This window comes from Paramormyrops kingsleyae, chromosome 1 (assembly GCF_048594095.1).
Source record: "Paramormyrops kingsleyae isolate MSU_618 chromosome 1, PKINGS_0.4, whole genome shotgun sequence".
Classification (NCBI taxonomy): domain Eukaryota; kingdom Metazoa; phylum Chordata; class Actinopteri; order Osteoglossiformes; family Mormyridae; genus Paramormyrops; species Paramormyrops kingsleyae.
The window spans coordinates 6329342-6349680 of record NC_132797.1 but is presented as its reverse complement, the minus strand read 5'-3'; the positions used below and the strand labels follow the sequence as shown (position 1 = coordinate 6349680).

Sequence of the window (20339 nt, the reverse complement as noted above, 5' to 3'; positions counted from 1 at the left end):
TTTTCTTTATTTTTTGGCTGAATTTCCAGCAGTATTGTGTGTTAGCCATATTATTTAATATTCCCCTTTTCCCCCTCTTGTTTTATATGCAGATGCATGCATGTGCCTGCGTGTTGTTCCAGAATGTTTTGGCTTCGCATGGGGATAATCTAGCCGTTCTGGAGGTCTTTGCATGCTTTTCATTTTTGTGTTTTATTCACCTGGTTGAGCATGACTTCACTTAAAAGTTGTACCAAATGACAATTTGGACTGAGATGCATCTTTGTGGAACTATGATTACAGATGTCATAATGGACTACTCAAAGAAGGGAAAGAGCAGATATTCCAGCATGACCATGCCTCCATTTTCTCAAGCCACAGTAACTCCTCCTGTCGGAACTCATTTTGGTGTCAGTAGTGTCTTGAGGTCTTCAAATGGAGTTGTGTACTCATCAGTAGCAGCCCCCGTCCCTTCGACCTATGCTATTACCACCCAACCAGGGTCAATTTTTAGCACAACCTACAAGGATCTATCAGGAATGCACGCCAGTGACACTATGCCATCTCTGTCAACATTACAAAATCAGCCACTTCCACGGTCATACAGTTTCTTATCAACCACAATGACACAACAAGAAGAACCTATATGCTTAGAAACGGGTGTCTCAAAGCAGGGACTTCCGACTACCTTCTCTGAAGGTACTCCTTCAGTAACAACAGTCCAAGATTCATACACAGATGGATCACTCGAGGCCATTGCAGCATCTTTGGAAGCACTGACCTCTCCAGGCATTTCAGCAGCAGATGAAAGCCAGCAGCAGCAGTATCAGATGGAGCGTGAATTCCTCGAAATGGAAAAAATGAAGCAGTTGCGTCTAGCTGAAGAGATCGAGTGGGAGCGGCAGGAAATCCACAGATTCCGCGAGCAGGAGCAGCTGATAGTCCAAAAGGAACTGGAGGAGCTGCAAACGATGAAGCACCAGATCCTTTTCCAGCAGGAAGAGGAACGTCAGGCTCACCTGATGATGCAACAGGAGACATATGCACAGCAACAGTTACAGCTGGAGCAAATCCATCAACTGCAGCAGCAGCTCCAGCAGCAGCTTGAGGAGCAGAAAATTAGACAGATGTACCCATATGGCTATGATGCCTCTGAGGGCACCTCCCCTCCGACCAGTTCAGAGCAAATCCCCTTGGATACACAGTATACACAGGGAGAAAATGGTCAATACTGGCCAGTGAAGGATGACAGCACAACATCGACTACGGTCACAGGCCTAGACTTGCAACAAAACGCAACATGGTACACTGTGCCCTCTGAGGGTATTGCCCAGTACATCCCAAATGTAACAGCTTCTGAAGTGTCACATAAAGACTCAGAGGGGCCAGAAAGTCTCCAGATTGCCAACAAAATTCCTAGGGCTCCATGGCAGTACGATGATAATAGCGTAGACTTATCCAATCGGAAGATAGTAGACAGTGGCGTGCAGACAGATGATGAGGATGGGGTGGACAGGGCTTACACAGGAAGGAAGAAGAAGAATAAGAAGAGTGTGGACAGTAGCGTACAGACAGATGATGAGGATCAAGATGAATGGGACATCCCTACCCGGAACAGACGCAAGTCACGCTCTAGCAAATATGCTGATGGTGAAAAAGGCAAGCAGGCCTCCAAAGTTTCCAGCATTGCAATCCAGACTGTGGCTGAGATTTCAGTCCAGACCGATTCTTCTGGAGCGATCAAGAAGCCATCCGTCAAGGCTCAGATGGATACTAAGATTGAAATCATCTCTGCGCCAGAGAAAACGTATACCGGGGGTAGTATGAGCTGCCAGACAGGGATGGATGGCGATAAGATGTCTCCACCAAAAGACAAAAGGCGTCCAACCCCCTTGGAAATAGACTACAATACTCACCTAAAAGCAGACTCTTCTTTGCAGGTGGTGCCATCACCTCCAAAGTCCCCCAAGGTGCTCTATTCTCCCATCTCACCCCTGTCACCAAGCAAAAACTTAGAATTCGGGCAATATGATAAGTCTGGAGATGCAAGCCCACAGAAAGTGGTGGTCACTGAGTCATCCAAGACTCCTCCAAGTCCGAGAACTTTGAAGGTCATGCAGCGTTCCATGTCGGAACCCAAGTCACAGAGTCCAACAGCAGAGGACCGAGCAGCTTCCAACTTCCAGTACTCAGAAGGATACAGTGTGAGTACTTTTATACAAAATGTTGTGTCTTGAAGAAAAGGTACATAAAAATGCTAAAATGGCACACATTAGTATTGCTGCTTTTTAAATAAAATAAAGCTTGTTGCATTAAAAACAAATAAACGAGAACTCTGCATAAGAATATTTCACAGTTTCAGATAACAATTACAGATGGGTACTCACCTCATTTTAGTTTTGCTGGTTTGAATTTAGAGTTTCCCACCTGTGATGTGTCTAATTTTAATATCTCGCCTTCCTCCCTCATGGTTTAGCAGACGGAACAGGAGCGAAGACGTTCCTGCGAAGGCAGAAATTCACAGCGCAGTCACACAGCCGCTAGATCTCATTTACAATTCCTGCCTGCAATCTTCAGACAGAACAAGTCGAAAGTGACTGAGATTTGGGGGAAATGAACGTAAATAGAGTATTTAATCTCGGCACATGATAGTCAATGGGATGGATTCGTATTGATTAGTGTTTGTGTGGGAGGCCGTCCACACCTCCAGAGTTTAGCTTCCCAGGTGGTTAATTTTCCCCCTCCAGATACCAGCCCCAGCAGCTGCTAGGGTTCCTTTTTAGATGTTTCCCACACTTCAAACAATGCGCTTCTGAATCATTAATGACATGCTTGTGTGTGACAAATAGATTTAAGACTAAAGCTTAACTGACAAACTGTAACTGACCATTCTAAGCTACGATATACAGCATACCCAAACATAAGCAGTCATTTTCACCTGTACAGAAATAGAGAAACCCTGTACTCATATAAAATTTGACACGGAGACGTTTTGAAAGCACTATAATAGTCATTGTTTGAAGTATTATTTTTGGAGTAGTTGTAAGAAACACAAAATGCAGAGGTTATTTTAATGTTTATTTCTTGATCGGTAAAAGGTTCCTTTGAATGAAGTACTTCAACTCTCAAACAGTCATCATTCTGTGTACAGGCTGTCAGTTATGGTTCTTCACAACACTTATAATACAGTGCTTTTACATGATTTACTTTAAATTTTCAGCTTGAAGTCTTTGTGAAGTTAATGTACGCTAAATAAAATATTATTTTAGAATAATGTGAAGTAAAGTTTTGTGAACTAATTTACATATATTTCCTGTTTCCAGGGCAAATCGTCTCAGACCAGCACCCCATCAGGCACTCAGAAGAAGGTGAAACGTACCCTGCCCAACCCGCCGTCCGAAGAGGAGGCCAACACGGGCCAAACCGGTTACAGCACAGGCTCGGCCCGGCGCCGACTCTGCCGGAACACTACCATGGCACGGGCCAAGATCCTCCAAGACATCGACCGAGAGCTTGATCTCGTCGAGCGAGAGTCCTCCAAGCTCCGGAAGAAGCAGGCGGAGCTCGACGAGGAGGAGAAGGAGATTGACGCCAAGTTGCGGTACCTGGAGATGGGGATCAACCGTAGGAAAGATGCCCTTCTCAAAGAGAGGGAAAAGAGGGAGAGGGCATACCTGCAAGGGGTAGCTGAGGAGCGAGACTACATGTCTGACAGTGAGGTCAGCAACATCAGAGAGGGCAGGGGAAATGGGCACGGGTTAGAGAGGCCAAGAACTGCTCCGCAGTCAGAATTCAACCAGTTCATCCCACCACAGACCCAGCCTGATTCCCAGTATGCCCAGCAAACAGATCCTTACAATCAGTACCAGTATGCAGCCCAAACACAAGCTCCCACTCAGTACCCCCAGCAGACACTCTATCAGCAACAGTCCCTCTACCATCAGCAGGTCTCTCCTTACCAGACTCAGTCCATCTACTCCTCTGTACCCACACTTTCCTATCCCCAGACGTCTCACCAGCAGTCTCAGCAACAGAACTACCAGCATGCCTCTCAGATGCTCCTGATGCAGCAGAAGCCCAGGCAGACGACTCTCTCCGAACTGGAACCAAAGATCACCACCACTTACGAGGTCATCCGCAACCAGCCCATCATGATCGTGCCCTCTTCCACAGACAGCACATACACCGCCCACCTCGGCAGCAAGTATGGCAGTCTTGACCTAAGGATAGGGATGGAAGAGAGAGGCAGCATGGCAAGCAGCCCCATGTCCAGCATATCTGCTGACTCCTTCTATGCAGACATTGACCACCACACCCCCAGGAATTACGTCCTTATTGATGACATCACGGACCTCACCAAGAGCTCCACCGGACTCTCATCGAGTTACGGCATTTCTGACAAGGACCTTACTAAGGCGGACCGGCTCCTCCGTGCCGCTGAGGTGCGACGCTCTGCCGAGATGACAGACTTCCTAGGGCCCCTACAGGTGACCTCCAGGCTGCACCCCTATGGAAAGGCTGAAGAGGAATCCATGGAGGAACCGTATGAGCTGAAGCTCCTGAAGCAGCAGATAAAACAAGAGTTCCGCCGGGGCACTGAGGGTCTGGATCCCCTCACGGGTCTTCCTCACTACTACCCAACTGACAGCAGTTACAGACATTTTCCCAAAACAGAAAAGTACAGCATCAGCAGGCTGACATTAGAGAAGCAGGCTGCAAAACAGCTTCCTGCATCAGTGCTCTATCAGAAACAAGCTAAACATAAGAAACCACTCATGGATCCTAAGATTGGCAAGTTTTCCGGTATTCAAGAAAGCAGGGATCTTGAACCAGATTACAGTAGCTACTTGGCATCAAGTGCCTCCTCGGTAAGCAGCCTCACCTCAAGGGCTAGACTCATTCAAGATGACATTACATTCGGGCTGCGAAAAAACATCTCTGAGCAGCAGAAGTATCTTGGTTCCACACTCGGGGCAAATCTTGCGCAGTCTCTGAATTTAGGGCAGACGTTAAACCTTAGCCCCAGCATGAGATCTTCACTACAGGATGACACTGCGTACCCAAGCGGTAGCAGGTCAAGACCCTCCTCTAGACCATCGTCTGTCTATGGACTTGACCTTTCCCTCAAAAGAGATCTGTCCAGCTCATCCTTAAGACTGAAGACGGAGAGCGAGCCATTGGATGTTTCATACACATCCTCTGCAGTCAGGAACAAGCCCACCAGTCTACCTATAAGCCAAAGCAGGGGACGAATTCCCATTGTGGCACAGAACTCCGAAGAGGAGAGTCCCCTAAGTCCGGTCGGTCAACCAATGGGCATGGCCCGGGCTTCCGCTGGGCCCCTCCCACCCATATCTGCTGACTCAAGGGATCAGTTTGGTTCGAGCCATTCTCTCCCTGAAGTACAGCAGCATATGAGAGAGGAGTCTCGAACCCGGGGCTATGACCGGGACATAGCCTTCATAATGGACGACTTACAAGGTGCTATGTCCGATAGCGAAGGTAAATTGGGTCTCAAAGCGCTGTCGCACTGCAGTCCTGTGGATTTGCATTTTGTGCATGTTCCCGACCATGTCTACGTCTGCGTGTGTAAGCTTTGACTTCCTCTATGCTCGCTTTGATTGGCGTCTGCTTTTATCTGTGCGTTTTTACTGTAAACGTTGTCTTCAGATTTACTGTCGTGTGCCTTTGATGCATGCCACAGTGTCTTTGGTTTCCCTTAGTGCTAAACGATATTTGTCATTTTATGTCTGAAGCAAATCGATACAAAGCACTCTCATTTTTCTTTTCCACGTCGCCTTGACCTGCACACTTAACACTTACTCTTTTCCTCAGCTAACTAGCCTCTTTGATATGTCATAAACTGTATATTTACATAGCTGGTTAACTATACCTATAGGTAGCTAGTTCAACGTACAAAAACAATTAAGTGCCTCCAAACCTCAAGAAAACCTTTTGTGATGTTGGAAAGAAAAAAAATAGACATTTATGGAAGACTCTGGGCTGAAGCTGTTGCTGTAATGATTTTGGATTTTCAATATTTTTGTAAACTGTGTGTTTTGAATGAAGATATGGTAAGCTACAAAAACATGTATAATATTTTTTGTCAGTGAAACTGATTTATGTGTCCAACTAACTGGTTTTTTGCCAGTGTCTGAGCTAATCAATCTTTTGTCATTAAGCGATATCCCATTTGTATATTTAGTACTGCTGACGTGAGATTAGTCGTCTTCTGACGTTTCCATGCCATGATGTACTTCTCTGGCTTGCATATTAGCATTTCTGAACGTGTAAGCTAATAGATTTGACTTTTATCCTGTGAAGACACATCTGTCTTTAAATAGATTTGTATTTTTTTACACGATCATTCGATGTTTTGTGTCATAAGCACTCGTAAAAAATGGGGACGTCAAAATATTTGTCTTCTCTATCACCCTCTCCAATGATGGTGCATTAACCGCATGGTTCCAGTCTGTCGTTCATCCTTCACCCGTTCTGTTTCCTGCAAATGCATGTCGGTGTTCATAATCAGTCTATGTCACAATAAAGCGACGTTGACCTGCATGTCTTTGTCTGTATGGAATGCTTCTGTTTCATCTGAATGCATGGTCTTTTTGATGACTCCTAGAACTGGATGCAAGTTTGGATTTTAAAGTAGTGCTGCTGCATAGTTACTGTATAAGTGACTTCTCCATGGTAGGGTTTTGGCTAAACAGAAATAATTAGAAAAGAAATAATCTTTTTTATTACCTTCCACTGATATGTTCTACACATACAATTAAATAGGCCCATAGTAGGCTGTTATTGTTATTCTATGCTGTTAAAGTACCTAGTACACAACATTTTCCAAATTACATTTTTGCAGTTATTAATACTAATTATACTTACTGAATATGTAAAAGTATTTGCAGCCCTACTTTAAATATGCAAATATGTAAATCCTGTATGAAATCCAATTGAAATACTGAGTGTGGTTTTGCTGATGGTAACTGAGGCGCTGTTCTAAATTCTCACTACTGGTGTGTTGAAATCCTCTCCTCCAATGTCTAATTTTGTTCATAATGGCTACTGTTTTGTGTCTGTAAAATGTGAGAGCAGCGCGTTGCATGGGAGCGCAGGCAAAAAATGCATTACAAGCATGCAGTTTACCTGCAGAGTGCGGAAATTAAACGCACACAAGTAGCTTTTAGCGAATAGCCAGTAATCTTACGATTTGCACTGCGGCTGCGTTTAGCTGTAACTTGACAGCAGCAATACCTTCACTCACATACTCAATATTTATTAGCACATAGTAATCGGTCGGCAGTATGTCTAAATGTGTTATGAAGCCACGTTGTTGTGCTTATTCGTTTTGTTCCTTTTCGATTGACTCTTCTTTCTTTTGTCGTTATACATGTAACGCTGATGTTCCCTTTCATGTTTCTGAAGCCCAGAAGATCCTCCACTTTAACTTGCAATATGGCATCAGATAATCTTAGCCGATGCATGCCAGATAATCACGTGTGTGTCAGCGTCCACTGCTCGAGCCCTGCAAAGGAAAGGACGAGAAACTTATAGGCTGGTAACGTAGATTAAAAACAAATGTCATACAAGGTATATAAAAGTGCTAATTTGCCTTGGTTGCAGCACTAAGTGACTCCCTGGTGACTTTGAACAGAGATGATCCAAGACTCTCTCATGAGAATATCAAAAACGGTAGAGTATTAGTTGAATTATACACCACTGGACCATTACCTCTCACCAAATAATCATCTGTGATAAAGTTAATATTTCACTAAGTGTTGATTTGCATTTCCATAATATACAGTATCAGCGCTACTGAAAATCTCCCAAAGATAATGTTTATACACTGTAAAGAGCTCCTGTAAATGGGGTTTTGACATTGAGAAAAAATGCTATATTGCCCTCACTTGCTGTTTCTTTAATTCCCTCCCCCAATGTGCCTTTTACTGATCTGAATTATCTGGTAAAGCCTTTATATGGCGCTGTGAGAGACCAATAACATACTCATTCATTTAAAACGGGTCCCTATGTTTCACGCAATAATGCATCAGTTTGGTCACAGATCACAGCCGTCCAGCCCTGGTATTAAAACGCTACGGGAATCTTTTTGTGGTAGAAAATTTGCTATTTAGTTTGATATAACTTTGCATCACAGCGGGAATCGCTAGCTGGGATGTAGAAGGTGAGAGTTTCGATAAAATTTACAAACCCATAAGGCATAACTCTCCCCTGTATGTCTCATGGTTTGAACCAGCACCTTTGACTCATCGATATCCATATTCATACGCACCCCGGAAATCACCAATTTCCCGGCATTTTTACATACCTGGTGCAGTCATGCATACGTCTGTCCCTGCAGCAGGACGTGTGTGAATGCGCGACATACCTGTCTTCAAGGTCTCCCCGGTGGTTTCCATCGCAATCCACCCGAAACCATCGGATCACGCCATGACTGACACATACCCCCGTACTGATTATGGAGGCTGTTGACATTGTGTGTCCTTGAGCTGCCTTTCCTTTTCGCTTTTGAAGGAAAGCAAAGCAGACAGATCATTACAGTAGACTGATAATTAAGAGGGAAGATGCATAATTAAAGCAATTAATTCCCTTTGAAAATAATTTTCTAACAGCCTTTCAGACGTTATGTATTTAAACTTGTTGCCTTTTTATATATCTCAGAGGTAAGGAAATTCGTAGAACAGGGGCAAGACATGTTTAATTCATTCGATTTACCCATCAAATATTAAAATAATGCTACCGCTAATTCTTTACAGTTTGTTACTGGAACAAGCTGTTTGATTTCATGTCTGTCCGCTGATTTGGCTTTTACTGTTAAGCACAAATCGTAACAAACCAAACCTCCTGAGATCGACGGGAGAAAAGCACTTTGAAATTATTCTGGAAGGTCATCATCACAAATAAAATAGGCCTAGATATTTTTTAAGATAATAAAACCTAAATACATGTTGTAGTGAGAAGCAATATACTATCAGTAAATGGCAGCACAATGCGCCACTTTAAGAGTTTATTTTTGCTTGGGTTATTTATAGCTGATATTTTGGGGGACAAAATGTTAGCATGTCATTAAGATGGTGCGATACTTTAGCCAGCACAAGTGGCAGATTATAACCCAGCTGTGGAGAGCCTCTCTTCCTCCACTCATGCGTTGTCACAAACCTTTTTTCTGTGTGTGCCTCATGTGTGTTTCTGTCCCACGTCCTGTGCATGATTTGTCGAAACGAGCAGTAAATATCCCAGCGGGGGTGGGAGACCAGACAGGGCGGGGGGCGACCTGTGCATGCATAATCACTCAACACAGCAAACCATGGCTTTTCTGGGCCGGGTCGGGACCAGTGATGTCTCTGACTTGCTTCCCAAAAGCTTACCACCTGCGGAGGGAGGAGACTGACTGGTTCGACAAGCCCCGGGAGGTGCGGCAGGAAGACGGGCACGTCGGGGAGCGGAGACAGGGGCCACACAGAAACCAGCAAGGAGACGTAAGGGGGGGGGGGGGAAGGGGGTTATCATGCTGGCTTATAGCACCTGTCCTCTGTACCGTCGCATTCGAATGCAACAGAAAACTAGAACTGGTCTTGCATTTTGATTTTTAGTTTTTAATTATTAAATTTAATGGCACCACGTGAACATTTTAGTGCTGTTAGGCCCAAGTAATTAGTTTTCACGACAGATATTATGTCCCTGAGACATTATATCTGTGTATATAACAGGTATATTGCATATGATTTTTAACAGATTTGAGTGAGATTCTACTGACAAGAGTCACGGTTTAGTCACAGCGAATGGCTGACGCGTCTGCTTTCCCGCAGGTAAAACCGGTGCAGTATCCGTTCCCACACGCCAGAGTCAAACTGCAGAGGGACTCCAAAGATCACAGTGTATCAGGTAAACGTAACACGCCTTTTTTTGTCTACTTAATTATTTTAAAGTAGCTTCATAATACGCATGATACTTCTAATGGGTATAAATAGAAATATTTAGGGAAAAAAATTAACTTCTAATGGGTATAAATAGAAATATTTAGGGAAAAAAATATGCAATTTCTTTAAAATGCTTCGCACTGGTGGTGTACCGCATGTACGTTATTTATGCAGCAGCAGACCGCCTTGGTTCTCGGCCGGGACACGAAGCCGCCAGAGCCGCGTGTTTACCTCAGATTTCACGCTGCTTCCTCCGTGTTACTGTGACTATTCTGGCTGTTATCCACAGCGCAGTCATTAAGTCCTTAAGAAGCAAATATCCATGTCCGATTACCATATAAAATTGTAAATCACGCCCTTCATTTCTCATTTCATCAAATTTTGCTTTGAAACATTTGAAAAATTCATTTACCCTTTATCTAAGCATAGCTTTAATTGCGTGAAGTCAATTTGGCAGTTGGACTTTGGATAAAAACCTTTTTTTTATGACCTGTCTTTTAATTTGACTTTTTGTCATAGGAAATGGACTGGGAATTAGAGTAGTGGGGGGCAAAGAGATTCCTGGGAACAGCGGGGATATTGGAGCATACATCGCCAAAGTTTTGCCAGGGGGAGCTGCGGAACAAACTGGAAGGATTGTGGAAGGTGAGTGTCCCGGATCCTCTGTGTTGTCTCTGATTGGCTGACGGTACATCAATGTTTGATGGAGGGTTCGCTGTGCGAGCCGTTTAAGTGTCAGAAATGCAGAGGGTGCAGCGTACGCCGCAGTCAGAGCAGACCCCGTTTGTTTCTGCTGATTCCCCCTCCGCAGTCAGAGCAGACCCCGTTTGTTTCTGCTGATTCCCCCTCCGCAGTCAGAGCAGACCCCGTTTGTTTCTGCTGATTCCCCCTCCGCAGTCAGAGCAGACCCCGTTTGTTTCTGCTGATTCCCCCTCCGCAGTCAGAGCAGACCCCGTTTGTTTCTGCTGATTCCCCCTCCGCAGTCAGAGCAGACCCCGTTTGTTTCTGCTGATTCCCCCTCCACAGTCAGAGCAGCCCCCGTTTGTTTCTGCTGATTCCCCCGCAGTCTGAATTAAAGGCATGGCTCCCCATGGGTAATGCATTTCCCTTCAGCCTTTTTATCTCAGCCGCTGTTAGAGTCAAAGCACTTCGCTTATTTGAGGAAAACACACAACTATATATATATATATATATATATATATATATATATATATATATATATATATATACACAATGCGTGCCTCAGAATTGCACTTCCAAGACTCGTATTTACGACTTTTCTTTTGCCCCCAGATTTTTATTGACTCACACTCGGTATAAACTGTCGTGCCCTTTGTATCTGCAAGTGACATTTTTCACAGCACACAGTGAAGATGAGACCACGTGTGCTATTATTTTTTATTATTTACAGTGTAATAGAAATACATCAGAAATGGACACAGCGTTGCCATGGTTTCCATCCATCCATCCGGTTTCTAAAACCGCTTGTCCTATTCAGGGTCGCGGGGGGTCCGGAGCCTATTCCGGAGGCTATGGGTGCAAGGCAGAGAGCAACCCAGGATGGGGCTGCCATGGTTGCATGTTTCAAAAATCTAATTTTTCCATTTATGTAGATATATGGGCTTATATGGTGGCTCAGTGAGATGTCCTACTGCTTCACAGCTGAGGGCTTGATTGAGGGCTGGATTCATGCCTCCGCTCTGAGTATGTGGAGTCTGCTATTGTGTAATTTGAACCTTCTGTCACCTGGGATGGGCCCCGGGCCCCAGGCCCCAGGCCCCCCCACCTCCTCAACAAACGCACAAAAAAACAGGTGTGCTATTTTTTTCAAAATTGCATTGCTTCTACCGGCCAGAACGTTTGAATTATTCTGGGAACGGTGGCTGTTCAGTTGTAAAATAAATGGGAAGGACAGGAACGGCACGTCAGTTTTTAAAAAGTCACGAGTAGAGCACGTGCATAACAGCACCTGCACACCTGCCACCCTGACATCACAATTGCGTCAGAATGGAGCGCATTCCTGCTGAGGTGCAGGACATTGAATCGATGCGGGTCATCTGTCCACCATGAAGGCCTGTGTCGCTCGGCCATAGCAGGCCTACATCCAATTTGCAGATGCCTTCTTGGATGGACAGGAAGATGCAAGTTCTGATTAAACGCTCCAGGTTAGGTTACATAGTGCAGAGCCTGTCCCAGCCAACAGGGGGCACAAGGCATGGGTACACGCTGCACAGGATGCCACCCCCTTTAGCCTAACTGTGTGTCTTCAGACTATGGCAAAAACCGTTGTGGGGTACAGGGAGAACATGCAAACTCTACACAAACCAACACACTGCAAAGGTGGGATTCGAACCCCCAGTCCTGGAAGTCAGAGGTAACAACGTTATGAGTTACCCAGCTACCTAATGATAATAAAAAACAAACAATGCAGAATAAAGCACAGGGCCGAGAGGCTAGCTTAATATTTCATGCTTCCATCTGCAGTGCATTAGTGGGTCAGCCAGAGCACTGAAGGATTTTTACCATTTCACACCCAGCATCTCTGTGCGGTTTGTTGACCTACAAGTTCAGACTGCTGCTGTTATTATAATTCATGCTGCAAATGCGGTGCATTTCACGTGAAAAAACATGATTCTGTGCGCAAAGTACTTAGCCGTTAAACATTGTTGATCTTTTGAAATATTCGCATAAATACCTAATCCTTTTCTTTCGCAAAATTAAAGAAAATTCTAAATATTGTAAAAAAAAAAATTTAGTTTTATTATGGCTTAAAATTCACATAATTTAAGGAAATGTCTTTTAAAACTTTTTTCCTATAAGGTTTGGTGCTATTCACACCTCCAGAACGTCTTTATTTTTACTGGAGAATTTTCCCGGCGAGCCCAAGCCAGCGTAACGGCGGGAAACCACAAACCCAGCCACTTTCTGGAAAACAAAATGGCCGTCATGGCGGCCATCCAGCCCCCAAGGCTCCTGGCAGGAAGGAGCGTCTCTGTCGATGTACAGATCCTGCAGGGCTGCTGAGGCTTAAATAATGAGGTTGGAGGAGTCGGCCTCATCTGATTCGCTGCCACTAACGAGGCCTCGTTACAGATCTTACACCAGAGGGCGTAGCCTTCCGCAGAGCCGTTCAGCAGGATCCTCTTCTGCCTTGACCTGAGAAACGCTTTTTTACATGTCCATTACAGCCATCACTGATGTGAAATGCAGAGAAATTCTGCAGTATTGGGCAGTCCTGATAGGCCCTCTGCCCTCAGCGGGTGAAAGTCCTGATAGGCCCTCTGCCCTCAGCCGGGTGAAAGTCCTGATAGGCCCTCTGCCCTCAGCCGGGTGAAAGTCCTGATAGGCCCTCTGCCCTCAGCTAGACGACAGTCCTGATAGGCCCTCTGCCGGGTGACACTCCTGATAGGCCCTCAGCCGGGCGACAGTCCTGATACGGCTTCTGCCGGGCAACAGTCCTGATAGGCCCTCTGTCGGGTGACAGACCTAATAGGCCCTCTCCCGGGTGACAGACCTGATAGACCCTCTGCCCTCAGCCAGGCGACAGTCCTGATAGGCCCTCTGCCGTCAGCTGGGCGACAGTCCTGATAGGCCCTCTGCTGGGTGACAGACCCTATAGGCCCTCTGCCCTCAGCCAGGCAACTGTCCTGATAGGCCCTCTGCCCTCAGCCAGGCGACAGTCCTGATAGGCCCTCTGCTGGGTGACAGTCCTGATAGGCCCTCTGCTGGGTGACAGACCTTATAGGCCCTCTGCCCACAGCCAGGCAACTGTCCTGATAGGCCCTCTGCCGTCAGCTGGGCGACAGTCCTGATAGGCCCTCTGCCCTCAGCCAGGAGACAGTCCCGATAGGCCCTCTGCCGGGTGGCAGACCCTATAGGCCCTCTGCCCTCAGCCAGGCGACTGTCCTGGTAGGCCCTCTGCCAGGTGACAGGCCTGATAGGCCCTCTGCCCTCAGCTAGACGACAGTCCTGATAGGCCCTCTGCCGGGTGACACTCCTGATAGGCCCTCAGCCGGGCGACAGTCCTGATACGGCTTCTGCCGGGCAACAGTCCTGATAGGCCCTCTGTCGGGTGACAGACCTGATAGGCCCTCTCCCGGGTGACAGACCTGATAGACCCTCTGCCCTCAGCCAGGCGACAGTCCTGATAGGCCCTCTGCTGGGTGACAGACCCTATAGGCCCTCTGCCCTCAGCCAGGCAACTGTCCTGATAGGCCCTCTGCCAGGTGACAGGCCTGATAGGCCCTCTGCCCTCAGCTAGGTGACAGTCCCGATAGGCCCTCTGCCGGGTGGCAGACCCTATAGACCCTCTGCCCTCAGCCAGGCGACTGTCCTGGTAGGCCCTCTGCCCTCAGCTGGGCGACAGTCCTGATAGGCCCTCTGCCAGGTAACAGGCCTGATAGGCCCTCTGCCCTCAGCTAGGTGACAGTCCTTCTGGTGTTAACCTCATATACTCTATATCTATCATGTTCCAGGAAATTTATTTAAAATTACAACTCAGTTGTCTGCCTACTTGAGAACACTGTATATAAATGACAGCACCCCAATTAGTCCATAACCACCAAAGAGTGAGGGATATGTAATTCATTTCATGTCTCCTTGCCATGAAAATACCGTGAAAACCTTCCTAATTTTCCTAAATTGGACCTGGAGTTGTACCCATCAAACCTTATGTTACTCTTGACAGGAAAACCCTTCAGAAGCTCCCAGTGCATTAATACCAAGGCTGATGCACACTGGCATGTCTTTCAGAGTGTGACAGATTAATATATGCATTCTTTCCTCATTTAAGCTAAGTACTGTCTTCTAGTCTGATATTCTCAGTGCTGGGATCACTTAGAGTATTCTCTGTTTAGTAAAGAGGTTTTGTTTCCCATTTGCTGAAGAGAAGATAGGAACGATATACACGATAATACATTGCTTTGCTTGTTATAAAGAATTTGGCTGAAGATATTCAAATGAAATGCATTTCCACTATAATACGCGTCGGCATTTTGTAAAGGATGATTTTGAGTGTAAGGATGTAGCTTAGGTCTCTCGCTGTTGAGATGTGGCGGCCATCTTTGTTCGACGCAGCCTGAAATTCCTTTTGAGTCTCTCCTCCCCCGGCTTTCCCTCATCGCCCTGTTCCTGATTACCTCTGCCGCTCTGTGCCGTGTTGAACTTCGAACCCATCAAAAGGCTGCATCTCTATCTAAAGGGCCCCAGTGGCTTCTCGTGAGTGATTAAAGCAAAGGAGCGTGAGATAAAGATCACAGGAAACAGGCACTGACGCACGCGCGGCAACTCCCACTCTCCGAGCGCGTCAGACACACCATGCTTCTGCATTTTCCGGGCATTTTTTCAAGCCTAATTTCAGTTGAAATACATAGGAGCACAAAAACATTCCGGCTTTTAGAAGCTAATGTCCCAGTTAAAGGTAATTTCTAGTATTTTAATTAACCATCACTAAAAAAAAAAACAGTCTCTTTAATTCTGCTCTCAGTCCTTATTCACACGGCTGAAATGACTGAGCAGATTTCTGGTGAAAAGGCAGAATGTCAGCTTGAATGTGTTCATTAATGTGGGCGATAAACACAGCAGAAGCTTGAATAATTTAGCAATCGGCTCATTTTAAAAGGTATCGTGCATCCCAAACAACAAGAAAAGGGCAGTGAGGAAAAATGAAGTGAAATCATATAAAATGTGTTGCCTTGGGTCCAAAATGAGGCTCTGGATTTGTCAGCGTGTGCTAATCAGGGAAGGAGCTGATCCCACGTGACTGCCATGTGTTAATCTCCTGATGCTGTTTACTGCAGCTCACAATCTGCGTCACGCAGAAGCGACCAACCGGAGGCGCACTTTCAGCTGTGTAAGTGCTCAGGCCGTAGCAGGTGCCTCCTGTTTGCCATGAGAGTTTCCTTCACACTTCCTGTCTTTTTTTTCCCAGCATGCCTTCAACGAGTGCAGTGATTATTGACTGTTATTGACTGAGGGGGGAGGGAGTGATGCTTGTTTGAATGAGTCACACAAATGAATAAGGAGTCCGGGGGCCTCCTTGTGTCTCCTGAGAGGTGAAGCGGATAATCCTGTAAATGGATGAATGCCCCGAAGGCCACACTGCCCCACAATCTCATAGCTCAAGGCCTGGAGATCAGCAAGCTGAACTTTTGATGACAGAGACTGCGGTTACTATTTATTTATACCGGGGATTCAAGCCCCCCTTAGGGAAAGAAATCACTCGCCTGTCAGAACCAAAATAGGAAAAAATGATAAATTCCTGCGCAAGTGAATTATATTATACTATAATTTTTCTAGCCACCTTTACCTGACACGAGCTGCAGTGCAAAGAATTTGTGGTGTAAAGGTGAGTGGAGATTTTTTTACCGAGAAGTGCTTAAAAAAACATTGAAGGGAAGGGAGATTGCACTCTGTGTAAAGGGACAGGCCATTTCCAGCTGGCTGTATGGTCAGATCTGTGGTGCAGCAGAGTGGATGGCCCGAATAATGGTGTGCCCCCTGCTGACCACCCCCGGGATCTCATAGGCAGTCACATGGTCCAACCTCAGCCAATCCTCAGGCAGTCAGTGGCAATACCCCCTTCCATTTTTACTTGTGTGCTTTTGTCTGGCTCCATTTCTGGGCAAGGCTACGTGCTCCCTAGATTATACTGGATAAACCCCCCTCCCGGTAACCCCTTGGTTTGTCCCAGCGGTAACAGCCAATCCGCTGACAGCTCCCAGCCGTATACCCTTTTAGATCAGACAGTCCCCGTCTGCTTTGTGCTCTGATATCCCACAGCAGCCTCTCGACGGAGGGAAGCGACGGAGGGGTGGGGGGTCTCAGACTGCTCCCAGGGGGCTCTCCTCCCCCTCTCTCCCCTGGCATGTAGGCTGGAGAGCTTGTCGGGCACTCAGGTATGCCGAGTGGGTGTAATGAGCCCGCCGCTCTGGCACCTCAGCCTGGATCCGGTGGGTGGGCGCGTACCCGCCAACCGCCCTGCCTCGCCGTGGTAACGGCTGATCAGCGTGGTTAATGTGGCACTACTCTTACGCCAGGCATGCTACAGATATAAAGTTCCAGCCTACTCTAGCACTCTGCAAAATCATTTTGCTAAAAAAAAAAAAACACCACAGGTTTCTTATTTTAGTTGTTTTCGTCAACATGAACCAATAAATAATCTTTGTAGACCCCTCCCCTCCGCCTTCTTATCCCTGGCTAGGATGAGAAGCTGGCAGATGGATGACTTCAAATAAGAAATGGAGAAAATAAAACACGGAAATGAAAGGAAGGGAACTTGGCACTGGGCAGGGGAATCGGGCTTCTTTTTTGGTGATGTAAGGGTGACACTGTGGTACCGTGCGGCACCCTGTAAGAATGGCTCCCGGCTGGATGGCGAACGGAACCACGTCATGCAGGAAAGGGAGCAAGGGCCCGGAGCTTTATTTGGGTCCCAGAGCAGGGATGGGTTTAACAGTAACGAGAGGAGGAGAAGACACAGTGGATTTGACGTCAAACGAGCGGTGAAACGTGAAAAAATGATGGACGCCGGGTCGTGGTCAGGGCTTTCGCATGGAAAGGGATAGCTCTTATAGGGATTAGGGATAAGGCGCACAGACGTTTCCATCTACAATCCAGGTGACATGCACTGCACTGATTGGTACTGAAGCATGTGACCTCGTGGTCGGGCCTAGAAGCTTCTTCTTGGCATGGAGTGAATTATCAGCAGGAGTGGGCTTTAGGTGCTGGGTTGAAGGGGTGGTTCTCTGCCCGTCTCCAGGAATGCAGGTGCTGGAGTGGAATGGCATCCTTCTGAACGGGAAGACCTACGAGGAAGTCCACGGCCTGGTGGGGCAGCAGTGTGCAGAGGCGGAGATATGTGTGCGACTGTGAGTTCAAGTCCCTCCGCTCCTTCATTTAACGCTGAACGATGTTAAGTGCAGTGGTTGGCATTTAAACAATTACTCTCCTTTGGTTGTGTAACATCATTTATTAATAAAAACTTAAATATAATGAGCTAAAAAAATAACGTTTCGATCCTGGGGAAAGTACATTTTACGCTGCAAAGCAGGAGTGTGATTTAAGTAGGCAGGCGTGAGCAGTGCTCCGTCTGCATATGACCGTCAGGCAGCTGGCGCGGAAAATCACCTGGGGCCCCGCCCACGTCTTTTCCAGGGACCTGAACATGCTGTCTGATCCAGAGCATCCCCAGCGGCTGGAGCTCCCAGACCAGATGAAAGCCGGTAGGTGGGAGGGGGCCGATCCAGATTTTCGGTAACAAAGGACAGACGATATGACTGATCGACAATCCCCTGGGCGCACCCCAGCGGTCTCTGGCAGAGGCCTGTGCATGCAGGGAGCGCTAAACGCTGAAGCTGGCTTGTGGAATGTTACTTCTGCATGCTTTTTTATAACCTTGCAGCTCCTGATGAAAGCTGACCTATTTACCTTGTGACAAACACGCCTAAGTAGACTCAGCGAGAAAGACTTAAATCTCAATAACAAAAAAAAGTGTTAGATCTCAGCCTTCAAATTTAGAAAAGGTTTGCTGTGAAACAAAGCAGATATATTCTTCAGTTTAAAAAATTCAGCGTGTCATAGTCTGAGAAGTACACTAGTTTATCAACTGATGTGTTTGGGAGGCAGATGGGGTCCCTTGCTGTAGACCCCAAAACAGATCCTTAGGGTTTTAGCTGATGTGTGTTTAGGAGACATATAGGAGTCCTTAGAGAGACAGCAAATGTTCATGGATATAGATCCTAAAGGTTTTATGCTTACGTGTGTGTAGGAGACAGACAGAGGTCCCCGGGAGTGGACCCTAAACAGCTGGCCGCAGAGCTCCAGAAGGTCTCGCAGCAACAGGCACCTTCAGCATCCATGTCGGCCTCAGAGAAAGGACTCTACGCCCACTCAGGCACCGCGTCGGCCGCCTCCAGCTCCGTCCCCAGCCCGGGCCAGCCAGGATCCCCCTCTGTCAGCAAAAAGCGCCACAGCAGCGGCAAAGTAAGGATCCTGGCCTTCAGCTCTGCCTGCCGAAAAGATACAAACCTTTTACCTTAAAGAGGCAGTTCACTCCGACAATCATGAGCACTATCTTCTGTGCAGTGATACTATTGGCTTGTGGAGTTCAGTAGTATAGTTCATACATTAAATTGGTTACTACAAAGTCTATGGATTATCTTGAGTAACCGGGTCATGATTTCTGGTAAGAGACACTGCTGTCGCATTTTTCAAATGTATTTTTGGCCCTCTAATCACCACAGAAAGAATGCCATTCATTATATGCGAGAGAAGACCAATATTTTTATGCCCGATATCTCCAGAACTAGGCAGCTTCCGAAAGAACAACCTAGATGAACAGACAGCACTAAAACGCATCTAAAACATATATTTTTTCAGTTTTCAGGGGAACTACCCCTTTAACATTAACATGCAGTTTGGTTATAAACAAACCATGTGTGTGACCAGTGGGGAAGATCTGGCAGATAGCTTTGATAGATCAGTCCTGATTGAGCTTTGTAAAAGAATCCCATCACCTACAAGTGTTTAAGTCCTCATATCTATGGGGCGCCAAGTGTCAAGCGCTCATTTTCGTGTACTTAATACATTCTGTGCCACAAAAAGCATTATTTAATGATGAAATCTAGTAACATTGCATTCTGTCCACAAAAGAAAACACCTCACTTTCTTTCGTGCATAGAAATCAAAAGGAATGTTTCACTTTCTGCACAGAATTGATATCAGCACTCTGCATTTCTTTGACAGAAGAAAGTCTTTTTGTGGACAAAATGCATTTAGTGAATGCATATCACCTGCAGACAGTTTCCTGCCATCTCATTTCCACACCATGCTATATTAAAGCCTGCTGTATACTTTAAAAGACTTCTGGACAAAATGAAATTGAACATTCCGGGATAATAATCTGTTGCATACTTAAAATGATGTTGACACCTTGTTTGTTCACAAAACAACCCTAGAGTGTGCAGAATGCTTTTGATGCAGCAGACCCACATACAGAGCACAAATAAACATATTGTGGTAAGTGTGTGAGGAGTTGACAGCTCTTTAAAAATGGAATTAGCCCTTTAACAGCCACTATTGGCTTAATATTAGCAGCGGTACAGAGAGCCACTTACGGTTACATGTTAACGAAACAAACGCATTCCACGGCAAACTTTACAGAGTTATGACAATTACTATTAATAGACATACACGAATACACATATTAATTCGTGCTATTTAAAGTGTGCGAAGTATGCTGGTAAATTGCGTTATTAGTCCTGTTAACCAACCCTGTCATACAATATTTATGTCATGCAATCATGGATAGCGGGCGGGATCAGAACAAACGAAAAAGTTCGCCTGGGGGCTCCTGCACAGGCGGTGTGCTGGAATAGCCATCACAGCGGCAATTACGGCTCAAACAACATCGTGTTGCTA

General features: G+C 46.1%; 1 protein-coding gene across 8 annotated transcripts in view; it reads left to right on the top strand.

Annotated features, from left to right (window-relative positions):
* LOC111833280 (protein piccolo-like) overlaps positions 1-20339 on the top strand; it is an 88433-nt gene that overhangs the window by 42993 nt on the left and 25101 nt on the right. For 5 of the 8 annotated variants that reach the window (XM_023791411.2, XM_023791404.2, XM_023791410.2 and 2 more), the window contains exons 6-15: positions 283-2183; positions 3303-5481; positions 7606-7674; positions 8138-8164; positions 9364-9479; positions 9810-9885; positions 10440-10565; positions 17680-17788; positions 18075-18142; positions 18688-18902. In XM_023791411.2, coding sequence (XP_023647179.2) covers positions 283-2183; positions 3303-5481; positions 7606-7674; positions 8138-8164; positions 9364-9479; positions 9810-9885; positions 10440-10565; positions 17680-17788; positions 18075-18142; positions 18688-18902 — 4886 coding nt within the window. The remainder of the gene's footprint in view (positions 1-282; positions 2184-3302; positions 5482-7605; positions 7675-8137; positions 8165-9363; positions 9480-9809; positions 9886-10439; positions 10566-17679; positions 17789-18074; positions 18143-18687; positions 18903-20339) is intronic. The other 3 variants (XM_023791406.2, XM_023791403.2, XM_023791407.2) reach the window with 3 other exon arrangements.